The sequence below is a fragment of the Narcine bancroftii genome, chromosome 1 (assembly GCF_036971445.1).
Source record: "Narcine bancroftii isolate sNarBan1 chromosome 1, sNarBan1.hap1, whole genome shotgun sequence".
Taxonomy (NCBI): Eukaryota; Metazoa; Chordata; class Chondrichthyes; order Torpediniformes; family Narcinidae; genus Narcine; species Narcine bancroftii.
The window spans coordinates 117,510,608-117,530,168 of NC_091469.1; the positions used below are offsets into that span (position 1 = coordinate 117,510,608).

General features: G+C 38.1%; 1 protein-coding gene across 1 annotated transcript in view; it reads left to right on the forward strand.

Moving 5' to 3' along the window:
* map1b (microtubule-associated protein 1B) overlaps positions 1 to 6,265 on the forward strand; it is a 121,230-nt gene extending 114,965 nt beyond the window's left edge. Inside the window, exon 7 of the mRNA XM_069936770.1 lies at positions 325 to 6,265. Within this exon, the coding sequence (XP_069792871.1) occupies positions 325 to 480 (156 nt within the window). The 3' untranslated portion in view covers positions 481 to 6,265. The remainder of the gene's footprint in view (positions 1 to 324) is intronic.
* Positions 6,266 to 19,561: the final 13,296 nt, after the last annotated feature.

Below are 19,561 nucleotides of genomic sequence, written 5' to 3' on the forward strand. Positions count from 1 at the left end.
TTTTTTTAAAATGTGCAGTTAGTATAGCATCTTATTTGAGAATGGACCTAGAGCAATTCCTTGATGTATTCCTGCAAAAGAGGTAGCATTTAATTGCCAGTCATATAATGCGTTTATTAGACATTTCATCTCTCTTTGAGATAGGATCTCTGGCCCAACAAGGAACTAGTCCATTTCGCTTAATCATTTGCTAAGTATTAGCACCCACTGCATCAACAAGGAACTCCTTTCCCCTGTCTAACATTGGAGAATAACTACAGCAGTAACTCCATTTAATAGACACAGGATGGAATAGGTTCACAATTCTTTTGTGCTGGATTACAGGTCACCCTGATTCCAACCCACGACTCGGAGGTCATGAGGGAATGGTACCAGCAAACTCACGAGAAGCAACAGGATCTTAACATCATGGTGTTGGCAAGCAGCAGCACTGTGGTCATGCAAGATGAATCATTCCCTGCATGCAAGATCGAACTGTAACTACAGAACCTGAACATTCAGCCAGTTGATTAAGGGGAAGCGCTCAAAAGGAAATTTAAAACAAAAGAGGAAAGCAGTCATAACTCAATGTCTGCTGAATTCTGTACAATAGATTTGTTATACAGGTCACTAGGGTGTAACACTTTCCAGACTATTGAGTTCCTATGCTGAGGCAAAGTTTTCTTATTCTTAAAAAAAATACAGGGTTTAAAATACTTGGATCTGTCATACTCTGAATTCATTGCATTTGTGGTGTGGTTGATATTGGCTAAGGTTCTTTTTGGTTTAGTGAAAAATGAAAGTGGGTGAACTTTTCCTGGCAAAAGAAAATCACTATTTCTAACAACAGTAGATTTAAAATGTGAAATTTAGCTTTTTGATCACCTTCATACTGAGGCCAGGCAGTATACTACCCTGAACTCCACATGGAGACACTATCTTTCACATATTCTGCACTATCAAGTATTCTGAACCCTATTCACTTAACCAGCCGATCCCCTCATAAAAATGCAGAAATATTTAACTAAGGCATGTTCCCTGTGTACCAGCTTCTTGACAAATTTTATTCTGCATATGTACTGTACATGGCATATTGCCATTAAGCCTTGATAAAACTGCATGCTTTAAAACAATGACAGCTAACGTACTTAAGCAGAGACCAAAGGAGTTGGGAGTACACCTACTAGTCATTTTGCCTTAGACAGTGACTTGAATGTAATGTGATCTAGGTTGCACCTTTTTTTAAATGGGAAGTGTATGAGGCAGACAGCAGACGGTGAAGACCAGCGTAGGACAGTAGTTTGATAAGTGCTGTGATTTGTGTGCATGTGAAGGTGTCCGTGCTTGTAATCAACATGATTTCCTTGAGACCAGTCATAGAAGATGTTCAAATGTGATGTACACTTTTTTGATTTTAAAGGTAGTTGTTTATAACAAGCACAGGAACAGATAAAATTGGATATGAAGAATAAAATCACTACAAGTGTGCTGCAAGTTTTTTTGTTTTGGTTATATCATGTATTAGTAAGTAGCCTCCATTCTATTTAAAAATAGCCAAGTAAAGGTTCACTTGTTGGGCACATTATGTTGTCTTAGAAAGGGTGGGTTTTTTTTTTGTAACTGGCTGATCTTTTAATAGTTCTGAAAATTACCTTTTTAGAGCCTTATTTATAACCTGTAGAACTTTCCTTTAACAGTACTACATCCAGGTTTGTATAGGTCTGGTATCGTGCAGTCACAGGTGTAACTGTTAATAATGTACAGCTCAAATTTGAATTAATTCCGTTTTAATTCACATTTGATAAAAATCCAACAGTGGAAAGACAATTTATATCTTCTGCGATGTGTTATACTTGCAAAGCTTTTCTAAATTAGAAAACATGAGTTACTTTAACTTGACACCCATATCCAGAACATAAGTTCTATCTACTGGTGTAAATATAAGTACACCAGGCCATATGGTGAATAGAATTGGAATATTTGGGTCAATGATATAGTTGTTGGAAATATTGGGAAAGAAGTAGCTTTAACGTAAATTGAAATATGTATGTCTTTTGTGTGTGTTTGTGTGTGTGTGTGTGTGTGTGTGCGTGTGTGCGTGTTAGTTTAATGATAAGGATTGATCAGTTAAAGACAGTGCAGGACATTTGACTGCTTTTTCAAATCAAAGCTTTTTCAAATGTGTTTTAGCAGCTCTCAGCATTTTTTAAGTTGTATAATTGGAGCCCACATAATCCTTTTAGGGAACTAAGATGAATGCAGATATCCTCTCTGTAAAGTCATGATTTAATTTGTTTTTGTGAACCTTTCCTGGAAAACTCAGCAAGCAAATTTTTGTATATTTTTAAATACTTTTTTTGTTTTAATAATGTATTTGGTGTAAATTTTAGGACATATATTTTTGTTTATTGAATTTGGGGAAAATGATTTTATGAAAAACTGAAATCAACAAGTGACTAAACAGTCAAATTAAATACATTAGTTCTGTTTCAAAGTGGTATGTGGTAGCACAGAGTAACAGTCCCAAGTGTGTGAATCTGCAGCATTAATGATAATCTGAAACACATTATTTTCTGATTGTCTTATTTAATTCTTGTATGTTTACATTTTGAAAGGCTTGCAGTTTTCCTATTAAACCCTCTTTTAACCAGGTATAGAATTCCATGTAAATCTTGGAGATAAGAATGTGTTATTCTTTTGTACCAAATATTACGGCAGTTTCTATGTTGTAAAAAATGCACATTTCCACATCCAACTAAATCTATAGGATCAGAAATTGCATTGAATTGAAAGTGGTGTCATGTATCATTCATATTTGTTGATGCTTTGTCGAGATGTTTGATTGAATTCACATATCATGGAATTCCACAACAGTTGAAAGGCATTCGCTCAATGGTGCAGTATGCAAACAGCCAGAATTCTGATACAGATTGCCACTTACAGAAGTGGGAATTGCCATGACATGTAATAATTGATTAATGGACAAGGTTAGTGAAAAGGTATGACTTTGGATGATTCATTACATCTGATTTTTCTGTCCTCTATTGTGGCCAGAAAAATATCCACTGTTGGATCGAGTTAACAAATCTTCACCAGGAATTAGATGCCATTTGACCCCACTGATTGTAACTTTGCCAGCTATACAACTTAACCAGCTGCTTTCCCACGAATATGACCTCATTTTTGTATAGTATGTTTTTTTAAAAAGAAAGCTGATTATTTTATTTTTAAATACTTTGTGAACAAAGGTGTGATGCAACTTAGTTTTACCAGAAAATGAAAGCTTGGATATGTTTGCACTGTTTTTGTACACAGCTTTCCTAATGTGGACAGGCTTGCTTCAGAATCAAATTTCGTTTTGTCGCTTCAGACAACCAAACTTTTGTAATATTACTCGTGTATTATGAGGTTTAGTAATTGTAATATTTTCTTTGCAGATATTGCTCCAGATAGGTTATTTGAGAAGCATAACTGAACACATGGTTTTAAATTATTTGTTTATGCTATTTTAAAAAAAACACACCCTTTTCAATTTACTTTATAATTATTGCCACCAGTAATTTAAACATGTTTGTTTTATAACTGTACAGTTCATTGATAACAAAATTCACAACTGTACTTTTAAATGATAACCTTACCCTCATTATAATAGAACTTTATAATGTCAATAACCATGTACATTATAATGGGCTTGTTTGCACTGCTCAGAGCCACTGGTGTTATAACTGAGTGATGTTGCTAGGTCATACTCCTCTGGTACACTGCACAACAGGGTAAAAGAATTCAGCTTCTAGCCAACTGTGCTATTAAGACAAGGAGATCAAGAGAAGTCCACTTGTGCTGAATAAGTTGTTTAAAAAAAGAATCAATGAACCACCCTTGCATTTCTCCTGTCAACTAGGTCATGAGTAGAGGATGGAACAGATGGAGAAGTGGGAGGGCTGAGAAGCAATAGTGGTGATAAAGGAAGGATAGTACAGAAGGAGGGAAAGTTCCGTATCCTTTAAAGGTCTAAAGGCCCCCTTTTATCTGTTTTTTCCCTTGTGTTCATTATACCACTGAGTCACAGATTTTAAAAATACAACTAAATTCTATTGCTTCAAGTAAATTGTCAACATACTTAACACAGAACATCCTTTACAGTGAAAACAAATGAGAAAAATGTCACCACTGATATTAAATCTAGTTTCTTGAACCATAACTAAGTAGTGCTCAAACAAGGTAGAACAAGAATATTTTTCAAGATTCCATTCTAACTTATAGCTTTCTGACTACAAAATATAAATTGTAACATCGAAAAAGCTATTTATTTTTTTAAGCTTTTCTAAAAGAATAGCTTTTTAAAAGCTGCGCAGCCACAAGGGGCTGACTGATCTGTGCTGTATGATCCTAGTCCAGAATCAATGGTTGCATTTAAAAACATTGTCAGAGAAACTGTTCTCATTTCCATTTATGTGAATGAATTTGTTATGACTATTTCAGATAAATTACCTTTCCTTATAACTTCTATGAATACATAATTAAACCATGAGAAGTTAGTTGTGCTATCATAGGGTGAGTACTGTGAGAATGTGCATGTGGCATGCTGTTTTATTGGTGTCCCTGTAGAAAATGTTTGTGGAGACTTGCTTCAAGTTCCTTTGAATAGTTCTGATTGAAGAGGCATATTATTTGCCCAGATCCAATTGTATATCATGCACAAGCTGGTGTGTGGCTTTTCCCAAACGGTACACATTTTTTGATGAGGTGCAATTCTCCAAATGCATTTTTGCACCTTTCCTCAGATCTCTTTCCCCTCACCCTTGTTTTCTCGTTCATTTTCATCTGATTATAATGTAATAAGCTTTCCAGGACTTTTTAAAAAATATATCAAAATTGGTTCTTGGGAGAAGTGTCTATGACTAACTAGAATGGGGTAGCTCATATAGAAAAATGCTGAAGACTGAATGGTCAAAGGTTGCTTTTTGTATAAAACAAGTTGCATTTGATGACTGCATCCATTTTAATTTCCTGTATCATGTTTACATTTCCTGAAGTCAAAAAGGGCAATTTTACTGAGTTGAACATAATCAATTGTGTAATTGTGAGATTGCATCTTAGTTATAGTAAATATCAACAGTGAAGGAATTTGATATGTAGTAAAAGTCTGCTGTGGCAAGCATTGAATCTCCATGGTAGATTTTATGGAACATGTTAGGCTGAATTTGGCAATTTCTGTGTACTATTTTTAAAGTCTTCAAAACTCACAACATCAGTAAGGTGAAAATGATTGCTTACTTCTGATGGTTTTCTGGAGCCTTCAAGATCAAAGAACGAGGCATGTGAATTGCGATTACTAAGTGGGTTTGAACATGTTACATTCCAACAACCAACCTTTTTTTGAAATAGACAATCCACTGATAACTTGCCACGGTTAATTTTCTTCCAGATTTATATACCGTATTCTAATGTACTGGATTCTGGTGAAACAATTGTTCATAATCCACTTGCTGATTTAAAGATTGCAGTGCAATTCATTCCCACCTTACCACACATATATGTCCATTATAATACTCTGTGAATGAAAAGGGTATGTGTTGTGAAGTTTGTTTTAATAAAAAGAAACAATATGAGTGCATTAATAAATTGGCATAGTAACTGTGGTGAGGGAATTTGCTCACTTTTAGATATTAGGATGAATGGGTGTTTGGGATTTTGAGTGTTTTTTAAAACAAAACTCATTGTAAATGTTTGATGCATTAAATTATCTATGTGACGACACACTGCATAGCTGTGACCTGATCATACTTCAGCTGATATAGAAAGTGATGTTGTTTATGGGATGCTTGTGACACTACTACGTCATAGTGACCAAAAACTGTTAATGCCTAATGCCCAGCGAAGTGACTGCAACCAACATTGTGACTGTCCAAAAATACTCTCATCCTCAATTCACAGAAATTCTGCCTGATGACTCAAAAACATGGACTGTGAACAGAAAGATTCTGCTTAAACACTTGCATGCAGTTTTATCTTCCAGAAATGGAAAGCACCAGTCTTTCAGCTGGCTGAGCAGCAACTCAATCCTCCCATTATCTGAATACTGTTTTATGTGTCAAACTGCAGCTGTGTATGGTATTTATGTCTTATAATCCTGCAAAATTCTATCCAGTCATATCTAACGTAGAACTTAGTTTTCAGTGAAAGTATTATGTAGTGCTTTTCAGATATTGTGTGCAATATCCCCTACCACTGGAGTATTTGATGTAAAGGGAACAATTAAATTAAAATCTACAATAAAATGAAATATGACAGTTGAGTTGTGATTATTTTCCCCTGCAACAAGTGATTAAAAATTACTTTTCCAATGGATGTTAGAATTATTCTCACGATAAATTTCTGCAAGGTCATGCACACTTTTGAGTCCTGAATGCATTTTTTAAATATATTAAAGTAAATCAAACTGAGAAGCAATAGCTATAAGCAGAAGTTATGATGCTGGGACTATTTCCACAGGACCAGGGAAGATCAAGAAATGAAAATGAGTTTCTGGGAAAGATTAAGCAGGTCAGGACTTTATTCCTTGGAGCATAGAAGAATGAGGGGAAACTTGATAGAGGTTTACAAAATTATGAGGGGTATAGACACAGTAAGTGAGAGTAGGATCTTTCCACTTGATTAGGAGAGATAAATACGAGAGGGCATGGGTTTAGGGTGAAAGGTATGGGGGAACATTAGGGGGAGTTTCTTCACTCAGAGTGGTAGAAGTGTGGAATGGGCTGCCATCTGACATGGTAAATGCGGTCTCTTAAATTTTAAGAATAAATTGAATAGATATATGGATGGGAGAAGTGTGGAGGGTTATGGACTGGGTGCAAGTCAGTGGGACTAGAGGAATGATGTTTCAGCACAAAGTAAAGGGCAGAATGGCCTGTTTTCTGTGCTGTAGTTTTCTATGGTTCTAAAAGATCGTTCAAATTATGAATGTTGTCAGTGAATAGGGAAAGTTATTTTCTCATCTATCTGAAGAAACAGTGACAAGAACATTAAAGTTGCCAGAATGGAGCGATTTCTGTGAATAGAAACTACAATAAATGTTTTGCCATAGAGGAAAGTTAATTAAGAGATGATGGCATCAATTGAAGAGATAATGCATAAATGTTGAGGCAGAGGGCCTTTCATGGGTATAAAAAGATAGGATTAGCATGTAAAATATTGACCAAAGAACCATAATTAATTCAATGAGTTGAAATTATGCTCTTTGGAATGAGATCATATGAAATCACACTCAATAAAAACCGTATTTTATTTAATATCATTTGGAATTAAGTAAACCATTATTAACACAGAATATGTTTAATCTACAATTCACATCTGCCATGGAAGGAGGGGTGACTTTTGAGGGGCAAACACAATGGAAATAAATTCCAATCTCTTGTTGCTCACTGATGAGAATGCACCTCAAAAAGTTGATGGTGATCTGAGATACTTTAAGGATACAGCAATAAGTGAGTGCACCAGCTTCCTATTAAAAAGTGACCACTTTATTCATTTGATAGTACTCTTTTAAGTCAGAAAGGTGTGGACTTGACATAACTGAACAGTGACGGTCCAGGAATGGGGTATTGGAGAATGGCATCTATCAGGTAAAATGTAAACCAGAAGCACAGTCTGGTTGGTTGTGACAAAAGACAATCTAATTGAAGAAGTATTTAAAGTTTTCTTGACCAGCATCATCAAAAGATACCTTATCAGGCAATACCATAACATGTTAAATAGAAGCAAGTGCAGGCCATTTGGGCCCTCACCTGCTCTGCCCTTATTGCTGATCTCTTACCTAGGCCACATGTTCCTGTACTAATAGGGTTATTGTGTGAGGAGTGTCTGATGGCATTGGGACTGTACATGCTGGAGTTCAGAAAGATCCAGCATTGAATACTGGGTAGAGTGGATGTGGAGGGGTTGTTTCCTATGGTGGGGGAGTCTGGGACCAGATGGCACAACCTCAGAATACAAAAACATACCTTTTGAGCAGAGAGGAGGAGAAATTCCTTTACCCAGAGGGCAGTGAATCTAGAATTCATTAATGTGGAGGCTAAGTCACTGGATATATTTAAGATAGAGATGGGTAAATTCTTGATTAGGAAGGAATCCAGGCTTATGGGAGAAGACAAGAGAATGGGGTTGAAAAGATGGAATGGGAGCGCACTCAATAAGATGAATGTCCTAATTTCTCTCCGATGTATTATGGTCTACTACCATATACCTTCATTCCCCAGATATACACAATTACAATAATCCCTGATTTGAGAAGATACTGCAGGCAAGCCCCAACAGCCTTTTTTGGGTAAAAAAATTCCAAAGATTCCCTGGCTGAAAAAAAATCTGATAATTTGTCTTAAATGATGGTTTCCTACTTTGAGACACAAAAAGCAGAAAAAAAACATGAATTCAGTATCTTTTCAAGTCCAATAAGGATATTATGTTTGAGTTCACCTAGTGAGATTACTGAAATTCCAATGAGTACAGATTAAGCATGCATAATATCTGGATGACTTCATATATTTGTTTACAGGAACATAACAAACTCTGTTTGCATAAGAAGTGCCCTGGGGGTATGCTGAGATTTCTTTTTATCTTTTTGAACTTGCTAATATTTGGCAAAAAGGAATGAAATTGATTTTATAACATGAATTATTGGAAATGGCTCATGTAATTCCATTTTGCATTTGGAATCCCTCCCCTGCTTTGCCCTAATTTAAACTATTAATCATAAATTGCAAGGAAAGGGAACAATATGTGATTTTATAATGTAATTTATGTTTTGTTTCATTTCAAACAAAACCAGAGTTTACAAATTATATGTGATCAAAAACTAAAAGTGTGCAGTTCTGGTTGCCTAATTACAGAAAGGATAGCAGTAAGATTGAAAGAGTGCAGAGAAGATTTACTAGGATGTTGTTGGGTCTTCAGGAGTTGAGTTACAGGAAAGATTAAACAGGTTAGGACTTTATTCCTTGGAGCAAAGAAGAATGAGGGGAGATTTGATAGAGTTTTACAAGATCATGAGGTGTAGACAGAGTAGATGTGAGTAGGCTTTTTCCACTTAGATTGGGGGAGATAAAAAGGAGAGGTCATAGTTTTAAATTGAAAAGGGAAATGCCTTCACTCAGAGTGATGAGAGTGTGGAATGAGCTGCCGTCTGATGTGATGAATGCGTGCCTGATCTTAAGTTTTAAGAATATATTGCATCGATACATGGATAGGAGAGGTCTGGAGGGTTACGGAATGGGAGCAGATCAATGGGATTAGTGCAGTGGTTTTCAAACCGCCCTCCTAAACCTCCATTCCACCTTAAGCAATCCTTATGCCATGTCCTCTGTGATTGGTAAGGGATTGCTTAAAGTGGTATATGAGTGGGAAGGTTGAGAATCACTGCTCTAGACCCAATTGTTACTGAAATACTTTGCTTGAGAAAATCATTGGCCCATTTCCTTTGGGGTTAACAAGTCAATTTGGTACAATTAAAATAGTGGTTTTCAAACTTTTTCTTTCCACTCACATACCACTTTAAGCAATCCCTTACCAATCACAGAACACTTAATGCATAGGCATTACTTATGGTGGAATGGGGGCAATTTAAAAACAACTGGACTAGCAGAATAATGGTTGGCCCAAACAAGAAGAGGCTAATGGCCTGTTTTCTGTACTGTAGCATTCTATTTAAATATGATAAAAATAGAAAATGCTGGCAATTAACATCAGGTCAGGCATCATCTATGGAGACAGGAACAGAGGCAATATTTCAAATCAAAGGCCTTGAACGAAAGAAGTTAATTAGATTTAAGCTGATGAAGAACAATGAGTTTAGCTCTGAAATGCTGAACCCAAGAGTGACTAAAGGATACAATTGGTGATGATACAGATATAAACTGCTGGAAGAACTCAGCAAGTTGAGTAGCATCTGTGGAAGTGGTGTGATCAATATATCAGGTCAAGCCTTCTCATGTTGTAGTTAATCAGGAGCAGGATGAATTCAGTCTGAAAAGTGAGATTTAAAAAATGCTGGAACTGTGAAATTATAATCAGAAATCTAAAATAAAAAGATATACAGGAAATACCCAGCAGATCAGGCAAATCTTAGAGCAAGAAACTAAGATGTCATTACAGGTTGTTATATTATTAAAACACCACTTCTGAAATAAATGTTATTGAACAACTGGTCATCTGAAATTGCTGAATTCAATGCTGTAATCCTTAGGACTACAGCATGATTTAGCCACCAAATCTATGGTTTGATCAATTTTGTGATGGACTACATTCTCCTTGTGCAAAGGAGAATATTGGCTGTATCAATGTACTTCTCATTTTCCCTTATTGCTGGAAAAACTTTTGCACAGCATCTGTGACCTGACCACACAGTCATCTTGAGCTTACAGTTGCATGTCATTTTAACTCCCTAATCACACATTGGCCTGCCTGTCTTCTCTGCTGCCAATGGTAAAACCAAATGCAACTGGATGATCAACACCTATTATCCCCCTTGGTATGAATACTGAATTTTCCAATTTCTTTCCCACTTGGACCAGACTACCAAAGTTCTCTCTACCCTGTTGAGCTTTTCCATCCCAAGCCCTCCTCTTGTTACTTGGACTTGTTAACATCCCAGACCTCATTCCAATTGCCCATCACCCACATACCTACCAGCTATCCACTATTTTCCCTTGGCTCCCCTTAACCCCTCCCCCACGTGGATTCACCTACCAATTATTCCCTTTGGATTCCACATATCACCTTCTAATCTGTCTCATTTTTCATCTTCCATATACTGTCATACGCTCTTTATAGTCTTCATGCAGTTGCCAATTCCTTGCCTCCATTGATGGTGCTTGATTTGATTAGTTCTTCCAGCAATTATTTTGCTAATGTTTTCAACATACAGTCCTTTACAGGAGGAAACATGTCTGGAGGCAGAGGACATGCGGAGGTCCTAAATGAATGCTTTGTTTCAGTGTACATGAGAGGGACCTTGGTGTATATGAGGTCAGCATAGAACAGGTGAATGTACTGGAGAATGTTGAGGCTAAGAAAAAGGAAGCACTGAGTTCTTAAAGGCATTTGGATAGCTAAGACCCAAGGACTTAGCTGTGGTCCCTATGAGAAGTGAAGGAAGAGCTTGCTAGGGTGTTGGTGATAATTGTTGCATCACCCTTAGCATGATGAGTGGTATTGGAGGATTCGAGGATGGCAAATGTAGTTCCCTTGGCTGTGGAAGTGGAGGGATGGGTGAGTAAATTTGCAGATGAAAAGAAGATTGGAGATGAAGTGGATGACGTAGAAAGTTGTCCTGGGTTACAATGGGATACAGACAGGATTCAGGGTTGGGTGGAGAAGTGGCAGATGTTGTTCAATCTGGGAAAAAGTGAAGTGGTGGAGTGCGCAGTTAATGGCAGGATTCTTCACAGTGCAGAGGAACAGAAGGATGTTTAGGGTCCAAGTCGATAGATTCCTCAAGGTTGCTGTGAAAATTCATTAAGAAGGTGTGCTGGCCTTCATGAGAAAGGGGATTGAGTTCAAAAGCTGTGAGGTAATGCTGCAGCTCTATAAAATTCTGATCATATCGCACCTAGAACACTGTGTTCCATTCTAGTCACTGCATTATAGGAAGGATGTGGCAGTTTTAGAGAAAACAGAGATTTACCAGGATGTTTCCTGGATTAGAGAATGTGTTTTAGGAAGAAATGTTGAGGATCACAGGCGATTTAACAAAGGTGCAGAAGATTGAGGTTAGATAAAGTGGCCAGCCAACACCTTTTCCCCAGGGCAGCAATGGTCAATACTAGAGAACATCTCTTCAAAATGAGTGAAGGAAAATTTGGGGGAAGACATCAGAGGTAAGTTTTTTTTTACACAGGGAGTGGTGGGTGCCTGGAATGCATTGTTGAAAGCTGTGGTGGAGACTAGTACAACAGGGACAGGTAAAAGGATCTTAGGCACTTGGATATGAAAAAAAATGATTATGGGCTGAAGTTGGGATGGATTAGATTAATGCTGGCATTGGTGTACTGTTCTATGTTGTACATTTTTATTCCAAAAGATGTTAATTTTGAGGCCTCCCGGAGACCATATAAGTGAAACAAGCCCCTTATGGCATCATGCTTTTGTCTTCATCTTTTAGTTTACTTTATATCCTGCATTGGTCTAATTATTTTAGAAGAAGTGTAAACTGGTTTATAAAGCTGAAGTTTGTGTGAAATTTTTGAACGGAGCCTACAGTTTGGGGTTAAACAAGGTTTCTTGGGGGGGAGGGGGCTCATAGCAATTGTGACCTTTTCAATTGAGGTACATTTGCTGCAAACTACATTTTCGGAGACAGTATCTCAGTTTTATTCCACTCCCCACCCCACTCCACCATGAAATTCTTGGAGTGCAATGGTCTTATAGTATGGGTGGGTTTTGGTGAGGATTGTGGGAACTTCTCAACCCTCATTGGATCACATTATTATGGTGCTAGTCATGTAAATATGCTGAGTCAGATTGAGAGTCACAGACCCCAATCAGCTTTCTTCCTGCTTACCGGTGCCGAAGAATAATGTATCCAATGTGGAGGCTGGTGAGGTAGAAAGTGAGAACCAGAGTGGCTCTATTCTTGAGTATGGCTGAGGGGAGATGTGATAAAGGCAGGAATATGAGAAATAAAGGAGATACATGTTTATTAAGGAACAAGGATATTTTAGATGCCCTGGAGAGGAGGATAAGGCCTCATCCTGAGAATAGATGTGGTGGTGGAGGAATTGTGAGAGAACGGGTTGGTGTCCTTACAATAGACATGATGGGAAAAGGCTCATTCCAGTTAGCTGTGAGTTGGTGAGTTTATCATATATATATACATATATATATATATATATATATATATATATGTGTGTGTATATGGATAATTTATCCACTGAAATTAAGGGAGAAGTCAAGGACAGGGAGACAGGTGTCAGATACAGTGCAGTTAAATTTGGGCTGGGAGGAAGTTGGTAGCAGATTTAAGACAATTATCTAGTTCTACACTGGTAGAGAAGGTACCATCAATGCAGTTGTCAATGTAAGAGGAAGAGTTGGGGTGTGGCACCCAAGTAGGATTGGAATAAGGACTGTAGGCGTAGCTGGGGCCGATATGCATGGCTACACCCTGGATCTGGAGGAAGTTCTAAAAAGCGGAGGAGAGTATGACTTGATGGTGACTGAACATTCATGAAGTGGATGATCCATATTTCAGGGTAAGGCAGTGGGGGCTGGAGAATCTGAATTCTTCATCGAGCTGGAGAGCACAAATGGTGCATTGGGTGCAGGAGGTGAAGTATGAAGAGATAATGTTGGTGAGGCAGGAGTATACATGGCAGCTCTGTTTATGAATTTAAGGAAGCAGAACAGAAGTAGGTGATGTAGGCTTGAGAAACTATTAGATGGTGGGGATTCCCTAAAATAATGATGTCTGTGGAGGTGGTGATTGGTGGGTATATTTTTCCCAGCAGCTTCTGATTAGCCAAGATATTTAAATCAGAGTATATTAGTACAGTTGAAGAATGCATATTTAAAGTAATTAAAACAAAATGAATAAAATGGAGCAGCTGGCTGAACAGATGTTGTGTTGAGTGTTAACATGTGGGAACCACTTTCAAGTTCAAGTTTATTGTCATCTCATTGTACATATCTACAACACAATGAAACAGTGCATCTCTGGACCATAGTGCATACACAGACACACAGTGAACCCTGCACACAAATGATGTATAGAGATATAAAATAAATTTTAAAAAAATTTACAGGTTCCTTAGCTTGTTCAACAGTTTCACTGCCTGTGGGAAGAAGCTGTTTCTCAGCTTGGCAGTCCTGATGTTCCTGCACCTCATCCTTGAAGGTAGTATCTCAAAGAAACTGCAGGCTAGATAGTAAGGATCCTTAATAATTCTGAGCCCTAAGCAATGCTCCCTGTAGATAATGTCGATAGAGGAAAGGGAGACCCGTGATTTTCTCAGCAGTTTTAATCACCCTTTGTACTAACCTCCAATCTGATGCTTTGCAGCTATGATGAAGCCAGCCAGGATACCCTCTACTGTGCTCCTGTAGAACATTGTTAGGATGATGGTTGGTAACTTTGCCTTCCTCAACCTCCTTAGCACTGTGTAGGCACTGTTACACCATCCTGACTAATGAGATGTTGTGGGTACAGGATAGGTTGTTCTTTAAATGGGCACCAAGGAACTTTGTGCTCCCCATTCTCTATCATGGATCCATTGATATTTAGTGGGGAGTGGTCCTTCGTCTTCCTGAAATCTACAATCTCCTTTGTCCTGTTCATGTTGAGACTCAGGTTGTTGCACTGCTGTACAAGCCTTTTAACCTCCTCTCAGTGAGCCAACTCATCATTGTTGCCAATGAGGCCAATTACTGTTGTGTCATTCACAAACTTGATCATTCTGCAGTTGGAGCTGAACCTGGCAGTACACTTGTGAGCTAGCAGTGTGAACAGTAGTGAGCTGAGGTGAGCCAGTGCCAGTGTGATGGCACTTGAGGTTTTGCTGCCAACGAACAGACTTTGTGGTCTTTCAATCAAGAAGTCCAAGATCCAGTTGCAGAGAAGGTTACTGAGTCCCAGCGAGAGCCACATTAATTACATATGCAGTAACTGATGGCTGCTTAAGGGTCTATAGTTCAGGGTTGACGAGATGGAAACTGGGCTTCATGAGTGACACGTTAGAATGTAGCGAAGTTACCTGGGCACTGTGCTTGAGTTAGCAGTGACATCACTCAGATATTTCAAATTAGATCAATGGTCAAGTTCAGGGTGGTAGAACAGTGGGGAGAGAAAAAGGCAGTTTGAGGGATCCAGGGATAGTTTTGGAAGAATCTCAACCTACCCCTGTCCAACATGTACTTTGTGGAGGGATCATTCAGTTTGAGAGAAACAGAAATGTAGCAGTAGGGTTAAGTAAACATTCACTGTTATCTGCTGAGCAATGTTGAACATCTTGGGACAAAACTGAAAAGCAGAACCTTGAAGATAATTTCTGGATTAACTAAACTGAGTGAAAATGGTACATAAGATTAGAACATGGTGCACCACAGGATGGTAGAGGGCATACTGTCTTTATTGACAATGTCTCTGCCAATCATTATGCCAATTTAAACTACCTGCATGTGTTCTAAATCCTTCCATCCTTGCCTGTCTAAATGCTTCTTAAGTGATGTTATTCCTCTCTCTCCTTTGCCAATTACCACTAAGAAAGCCTCTGATCTAAAAATGTTCCCATCCTAACATTAAGCCATATTTGATATTTCTAGTCTAAGGGGGGAAAAAAAAGGCTCTATCAACTTTTTCTATGCTTTACAACCTTATAAATCAGAACTGCTCACAATACTCTTAATGTGGCTTAACTGAAGTTTTGTACAGCTGCAAAGAGAATATCCAAATTTTATACTTAATGCCAATCCTATGTATTTGTGTCACCACTTTCAGGGAGCTATTGACTTGCATCCCATCATCCTTCTCTTCATCAATGCTCCCAAGCGTCTTGTCATTTACTGTATACTTTCAACTTGCATTTAACCTCTCAAATTCCTTGCTTTTCCATTGAAGGTTCGCCAGCCTATAATGTCCTGGTTTGACTGTATTGCATTTCTTAAACAAAATAATGTTGTCTATTCTGCAGTCTTCTGGATTCTTGACTAAAGTGGGTTACAAAGATTCCAGTCAAAGCCCCAGCAATTTCCTCTCTTCCCTCAATATCCTGGGATGGATCCCATCAGGCCCTGTATAATGATCTATTTTAATGTTCTTCAAAAAAGCTAACACCACCACTTGATATCATATGCCCTGGAATATCAGCATTTCCTTCCCTAATTTCATCATCCTCCATATCCTTCTTCTTGGTAACTAGTGATGCAAAGTACCCATTTATTATTTTAATCACTTCCTCTCGGTCAAGGCATAAATTTTCTCCTTTGTAGTCCAATCCTCTACCTCCCTCGTTTTTAATGTATAAAATGCCTTGGAATTCTCTAGACGTTCATGCCAATGACATTTCATGGCCCCTTTTAGCTCCCGATTCCCGACATAAATTCTTGGCAGTTTCCTTTGTTTTCCACAAGGACTCTACCTGATTTCAGCTTCCTAAACCATACATATGCAGGGTTATTGATAGGACTTTAACCTAATTAGTCAGGGGCAGGGCTCCAGTGATGTGAAGTTTAGTAAATAAAAAAAAGTGATCAGTGACACAGTGAAAGGAGAATGAAAAGCCAAGCATGAAAGGAAATACAAACCAAACAATACCAGGGAAAGAGTGAGGGCCATGAGGTGCAAAATGCATGGAGACACAAAAAGCAAATAAGGCCTTAACTAGATAGTTCTCTTCTTCATTCACATAAAAGACAAGGTAGTTGGAGATTTTGGATATTCCTAAGTACTTTATCAAAAAATGATGCCTTGGTGAACATAAAGATGGATAAATTCCAAAAGCCTGGTGAGATATATCCCAGGTTCTAATGGGAAGCAATGGTGGAAATAACAGGGGTCCTGCCGAAGTGCCAGAGGACAGGAAGACAGAAAATGTGGTTCCTTTATCCAAGGATAGTAGGGATAAGCTAGGTAATTACAGGCCAGTAAAGAAACACAAAAACTGCAGATGCTGGAATCTTGAGTGAACAAAGAGAGGCTGGATGGCCTCAAACAGCAGACATGGAGAGAAATGGACAGTCAATGTTTCAGATCAGGACCCTTTATCAAGACTAAAGCAGGCTGATATCAAAGGAGAGGGGTGGGAAAGAGGATGGGGAAAGAAGCAGGGGAGAAGCTGAGGTGATAGGGGTGGATAAACAGGTAGAACGAGACACTGTAGGGTAAAGTGGACAAAAGGGATAGGGAGAATAAGGAGTAGGTAAGTAAAAGTAGAAACAGCGAACCCAGCTATTTAACTTTTGCTGTCTTCTACTGCAGTGAGTGTACTCAGTACCCATTACATTGGTGAGGCCAAACAGATTGGACAACCATTTTTTAAGCACCTACTTGGGGCAATGAAGATTTTGCTTCCTGAACACTTTTGGGTGCATTTTATGGATTTTGGGCTGCTAATTACAAAAATCAACTTAAAATGTTCTTATCACATGCCATGTTTTAGATGTACCCTATTTAAAAAAAACATTCCTGTCATATTTTAAGTCTACTTCAAGCATACAAAACCATTAAATACAACATGTCATTGAAGATTCACTCTTGGACTTCTATCCTGCTGCAGTCAGAGACGAATATGGTGAAAGGTTTCACCAGGACATTGTGTCCATGGAAAAGTGATATCAGGGAAACTGGAATCCATCAATGCTGGCCGACTATTGTTGGACACTGACACGAGAGGCATCAGATGCTGAAGACGAACAAAAATTAGAGGCAAAACATTTTTTAGGTTGGTTGAACTAACACAATATCTCATTATCATTATGTGATTAAACATGCTAAATACAATAAAAGTTAATTTAATGTTTTTCCAACTTCCTACATGATACAGCAAATTATTTTTGGTTCAGCTTGAAGTAGTCTATCATAATCCCCATTTTTTTAAGGAAGCAAACCTTTTGGGAAAAAAATGTTATCCAGTGCTATTTGTGGGTTCAACCTAAGTCGCACATCTGCTATTAAACATTTTAATTCTCTGAACTATTCCCACACGTTACCAGTGAGATTAAGCAACAACTGGAGGTACACCACATCATATTTCTCCTGCACAGCCTTAAACCCAATGGCAAGAACATCGACTTTTTTACATCTCTGCCTGGTTCCACTATTTCCATTTTCTCTTTATCTACTTCCATTCTTGATTTACAAAGTATAGAGAGGACACAATTGTTCTGGAGACAATGTAGAGATTCCCCTAAACATTGTTTGGAGTGGGCAAATAACCCATATGACTCAATGTAGAACAAAAAGCTAATCTTTAAGAATAGCGGAGCAGGAATAGGCCACTTAACTCATTGAGCCAAATAAAAGGTTGGTCCAAGGTCACTGCATTGGGAGTTGTGTAATTTGGATTAAGGGAGTTTTTTTTTTGGCTAGAAGTATGTAACTGGTGGAGTACCTCAAATATCCATGAGAACAATCTAGGTGGGAGGCAGAGTATCCCAGCTTGCTGATAACTTGGAAAGAGATGGACGGGCATGCTGCAATATGTATATTTGGACTCTCAACAGGATATAGATAAGTTGAGTTGGTGAAAATCTGGAAATCGAATTTAATATAGGAAGTTGGGAGGTCATCCTCCTTGACAGAAGGAATCAAAAGGCAAAAAATTATTTGAATAGAGAGAAATTGCAAAAAAGTGGAATATGGAAGGATTTGGATGTTCTTGTGCATGGACCACAAAATTTGCATGTAGGTGCAGTAATGAGCTGGGAAACACAAGCAGAAAATTTGCTTTTTTTTTCACTTGGGAGGTGAAAATCGAAAATAAAGAAGTATTGTTTCAAGTCTAAATGGTGTTAGTGCAATTGCATCTGAAATAATAGCCTGCAATAGTGGTGTCATTTGCCAACAAAGCAAAGGAACTGGTCATCAATCTCAGGAAGTGGCGTGTCATACACACCCTCATATCTTAGAGCTTCAAGTTCTTGGGTGTAAATGTCACAAACAATCGGATGCATCACAGCCTGGTTTGGGAACTGCTCTGCCCAAGACTGCAAGAAATTGCAGAGTTATGAATTCGGTTCTGCTCATCATGACTCCATTTCAACAACTCTGCCTCAGTATAGTACCAAAAATATTAAAAGACCCATCCCATCTCAGTTATGCTCTCTTCTTTCTTAGAGAAGATACACAAGTTTGAAAACACATCAACAGATTCAAGCAGTTTTTTCCTGCTGCTATCATATTACTAAACGGACCTCTCCTAAGCAAAATTATGCCCTTGCTCTGACTTTAACTGAACATTTTCTCTATAACACTAAAATATGCAGTGTTTTATTTTGCAATACTTGTTGTTCTTAACGATAGGTTGACACGACTGGATAGATAACAACAAAGTACTTTTATTCCATCACCGTGCATGTGACAATAAACAAGTCAAAAAAGGGTATAGTTAAGCAGTTCAGAAATATTCTACTAAGCTAATTACTGGTTAGAGAAGGTTGTCCTTCCTTGAAGGCTAAAAAGTTAGCTCTCAATTCTTTATTTGGAAAGAAGGGTAATGCTACTGTATACCTAAGATCCCAAGGAAGTTGACAAGGTGCTGCACATGATAAAAGCTCATGATATAACAGGAAACATACTAGTGTGGGTAGAACATTAGCAGGAAGCAGAGAGCAGGAATACAGGAATCATATTGTGTTGGCTGCCAGTTGCTAGTGGTGTTCCACATGGGTCAGTGTTGGGGCTGCTCCTTTTTATGCTGTATATTTAGATTTAGATTTCAGATTTATTGTCAGACTACAAACATGACATCACATACCACCTGAAGATTCCTTTCTCCTGCAGGCATGGCAGAATTACCACTTATTGGTAGTGCAAAAAATAAACTGTTCACAGGGTAGACATGTAAACAGATAACAAATGTAAACAAACTGACTG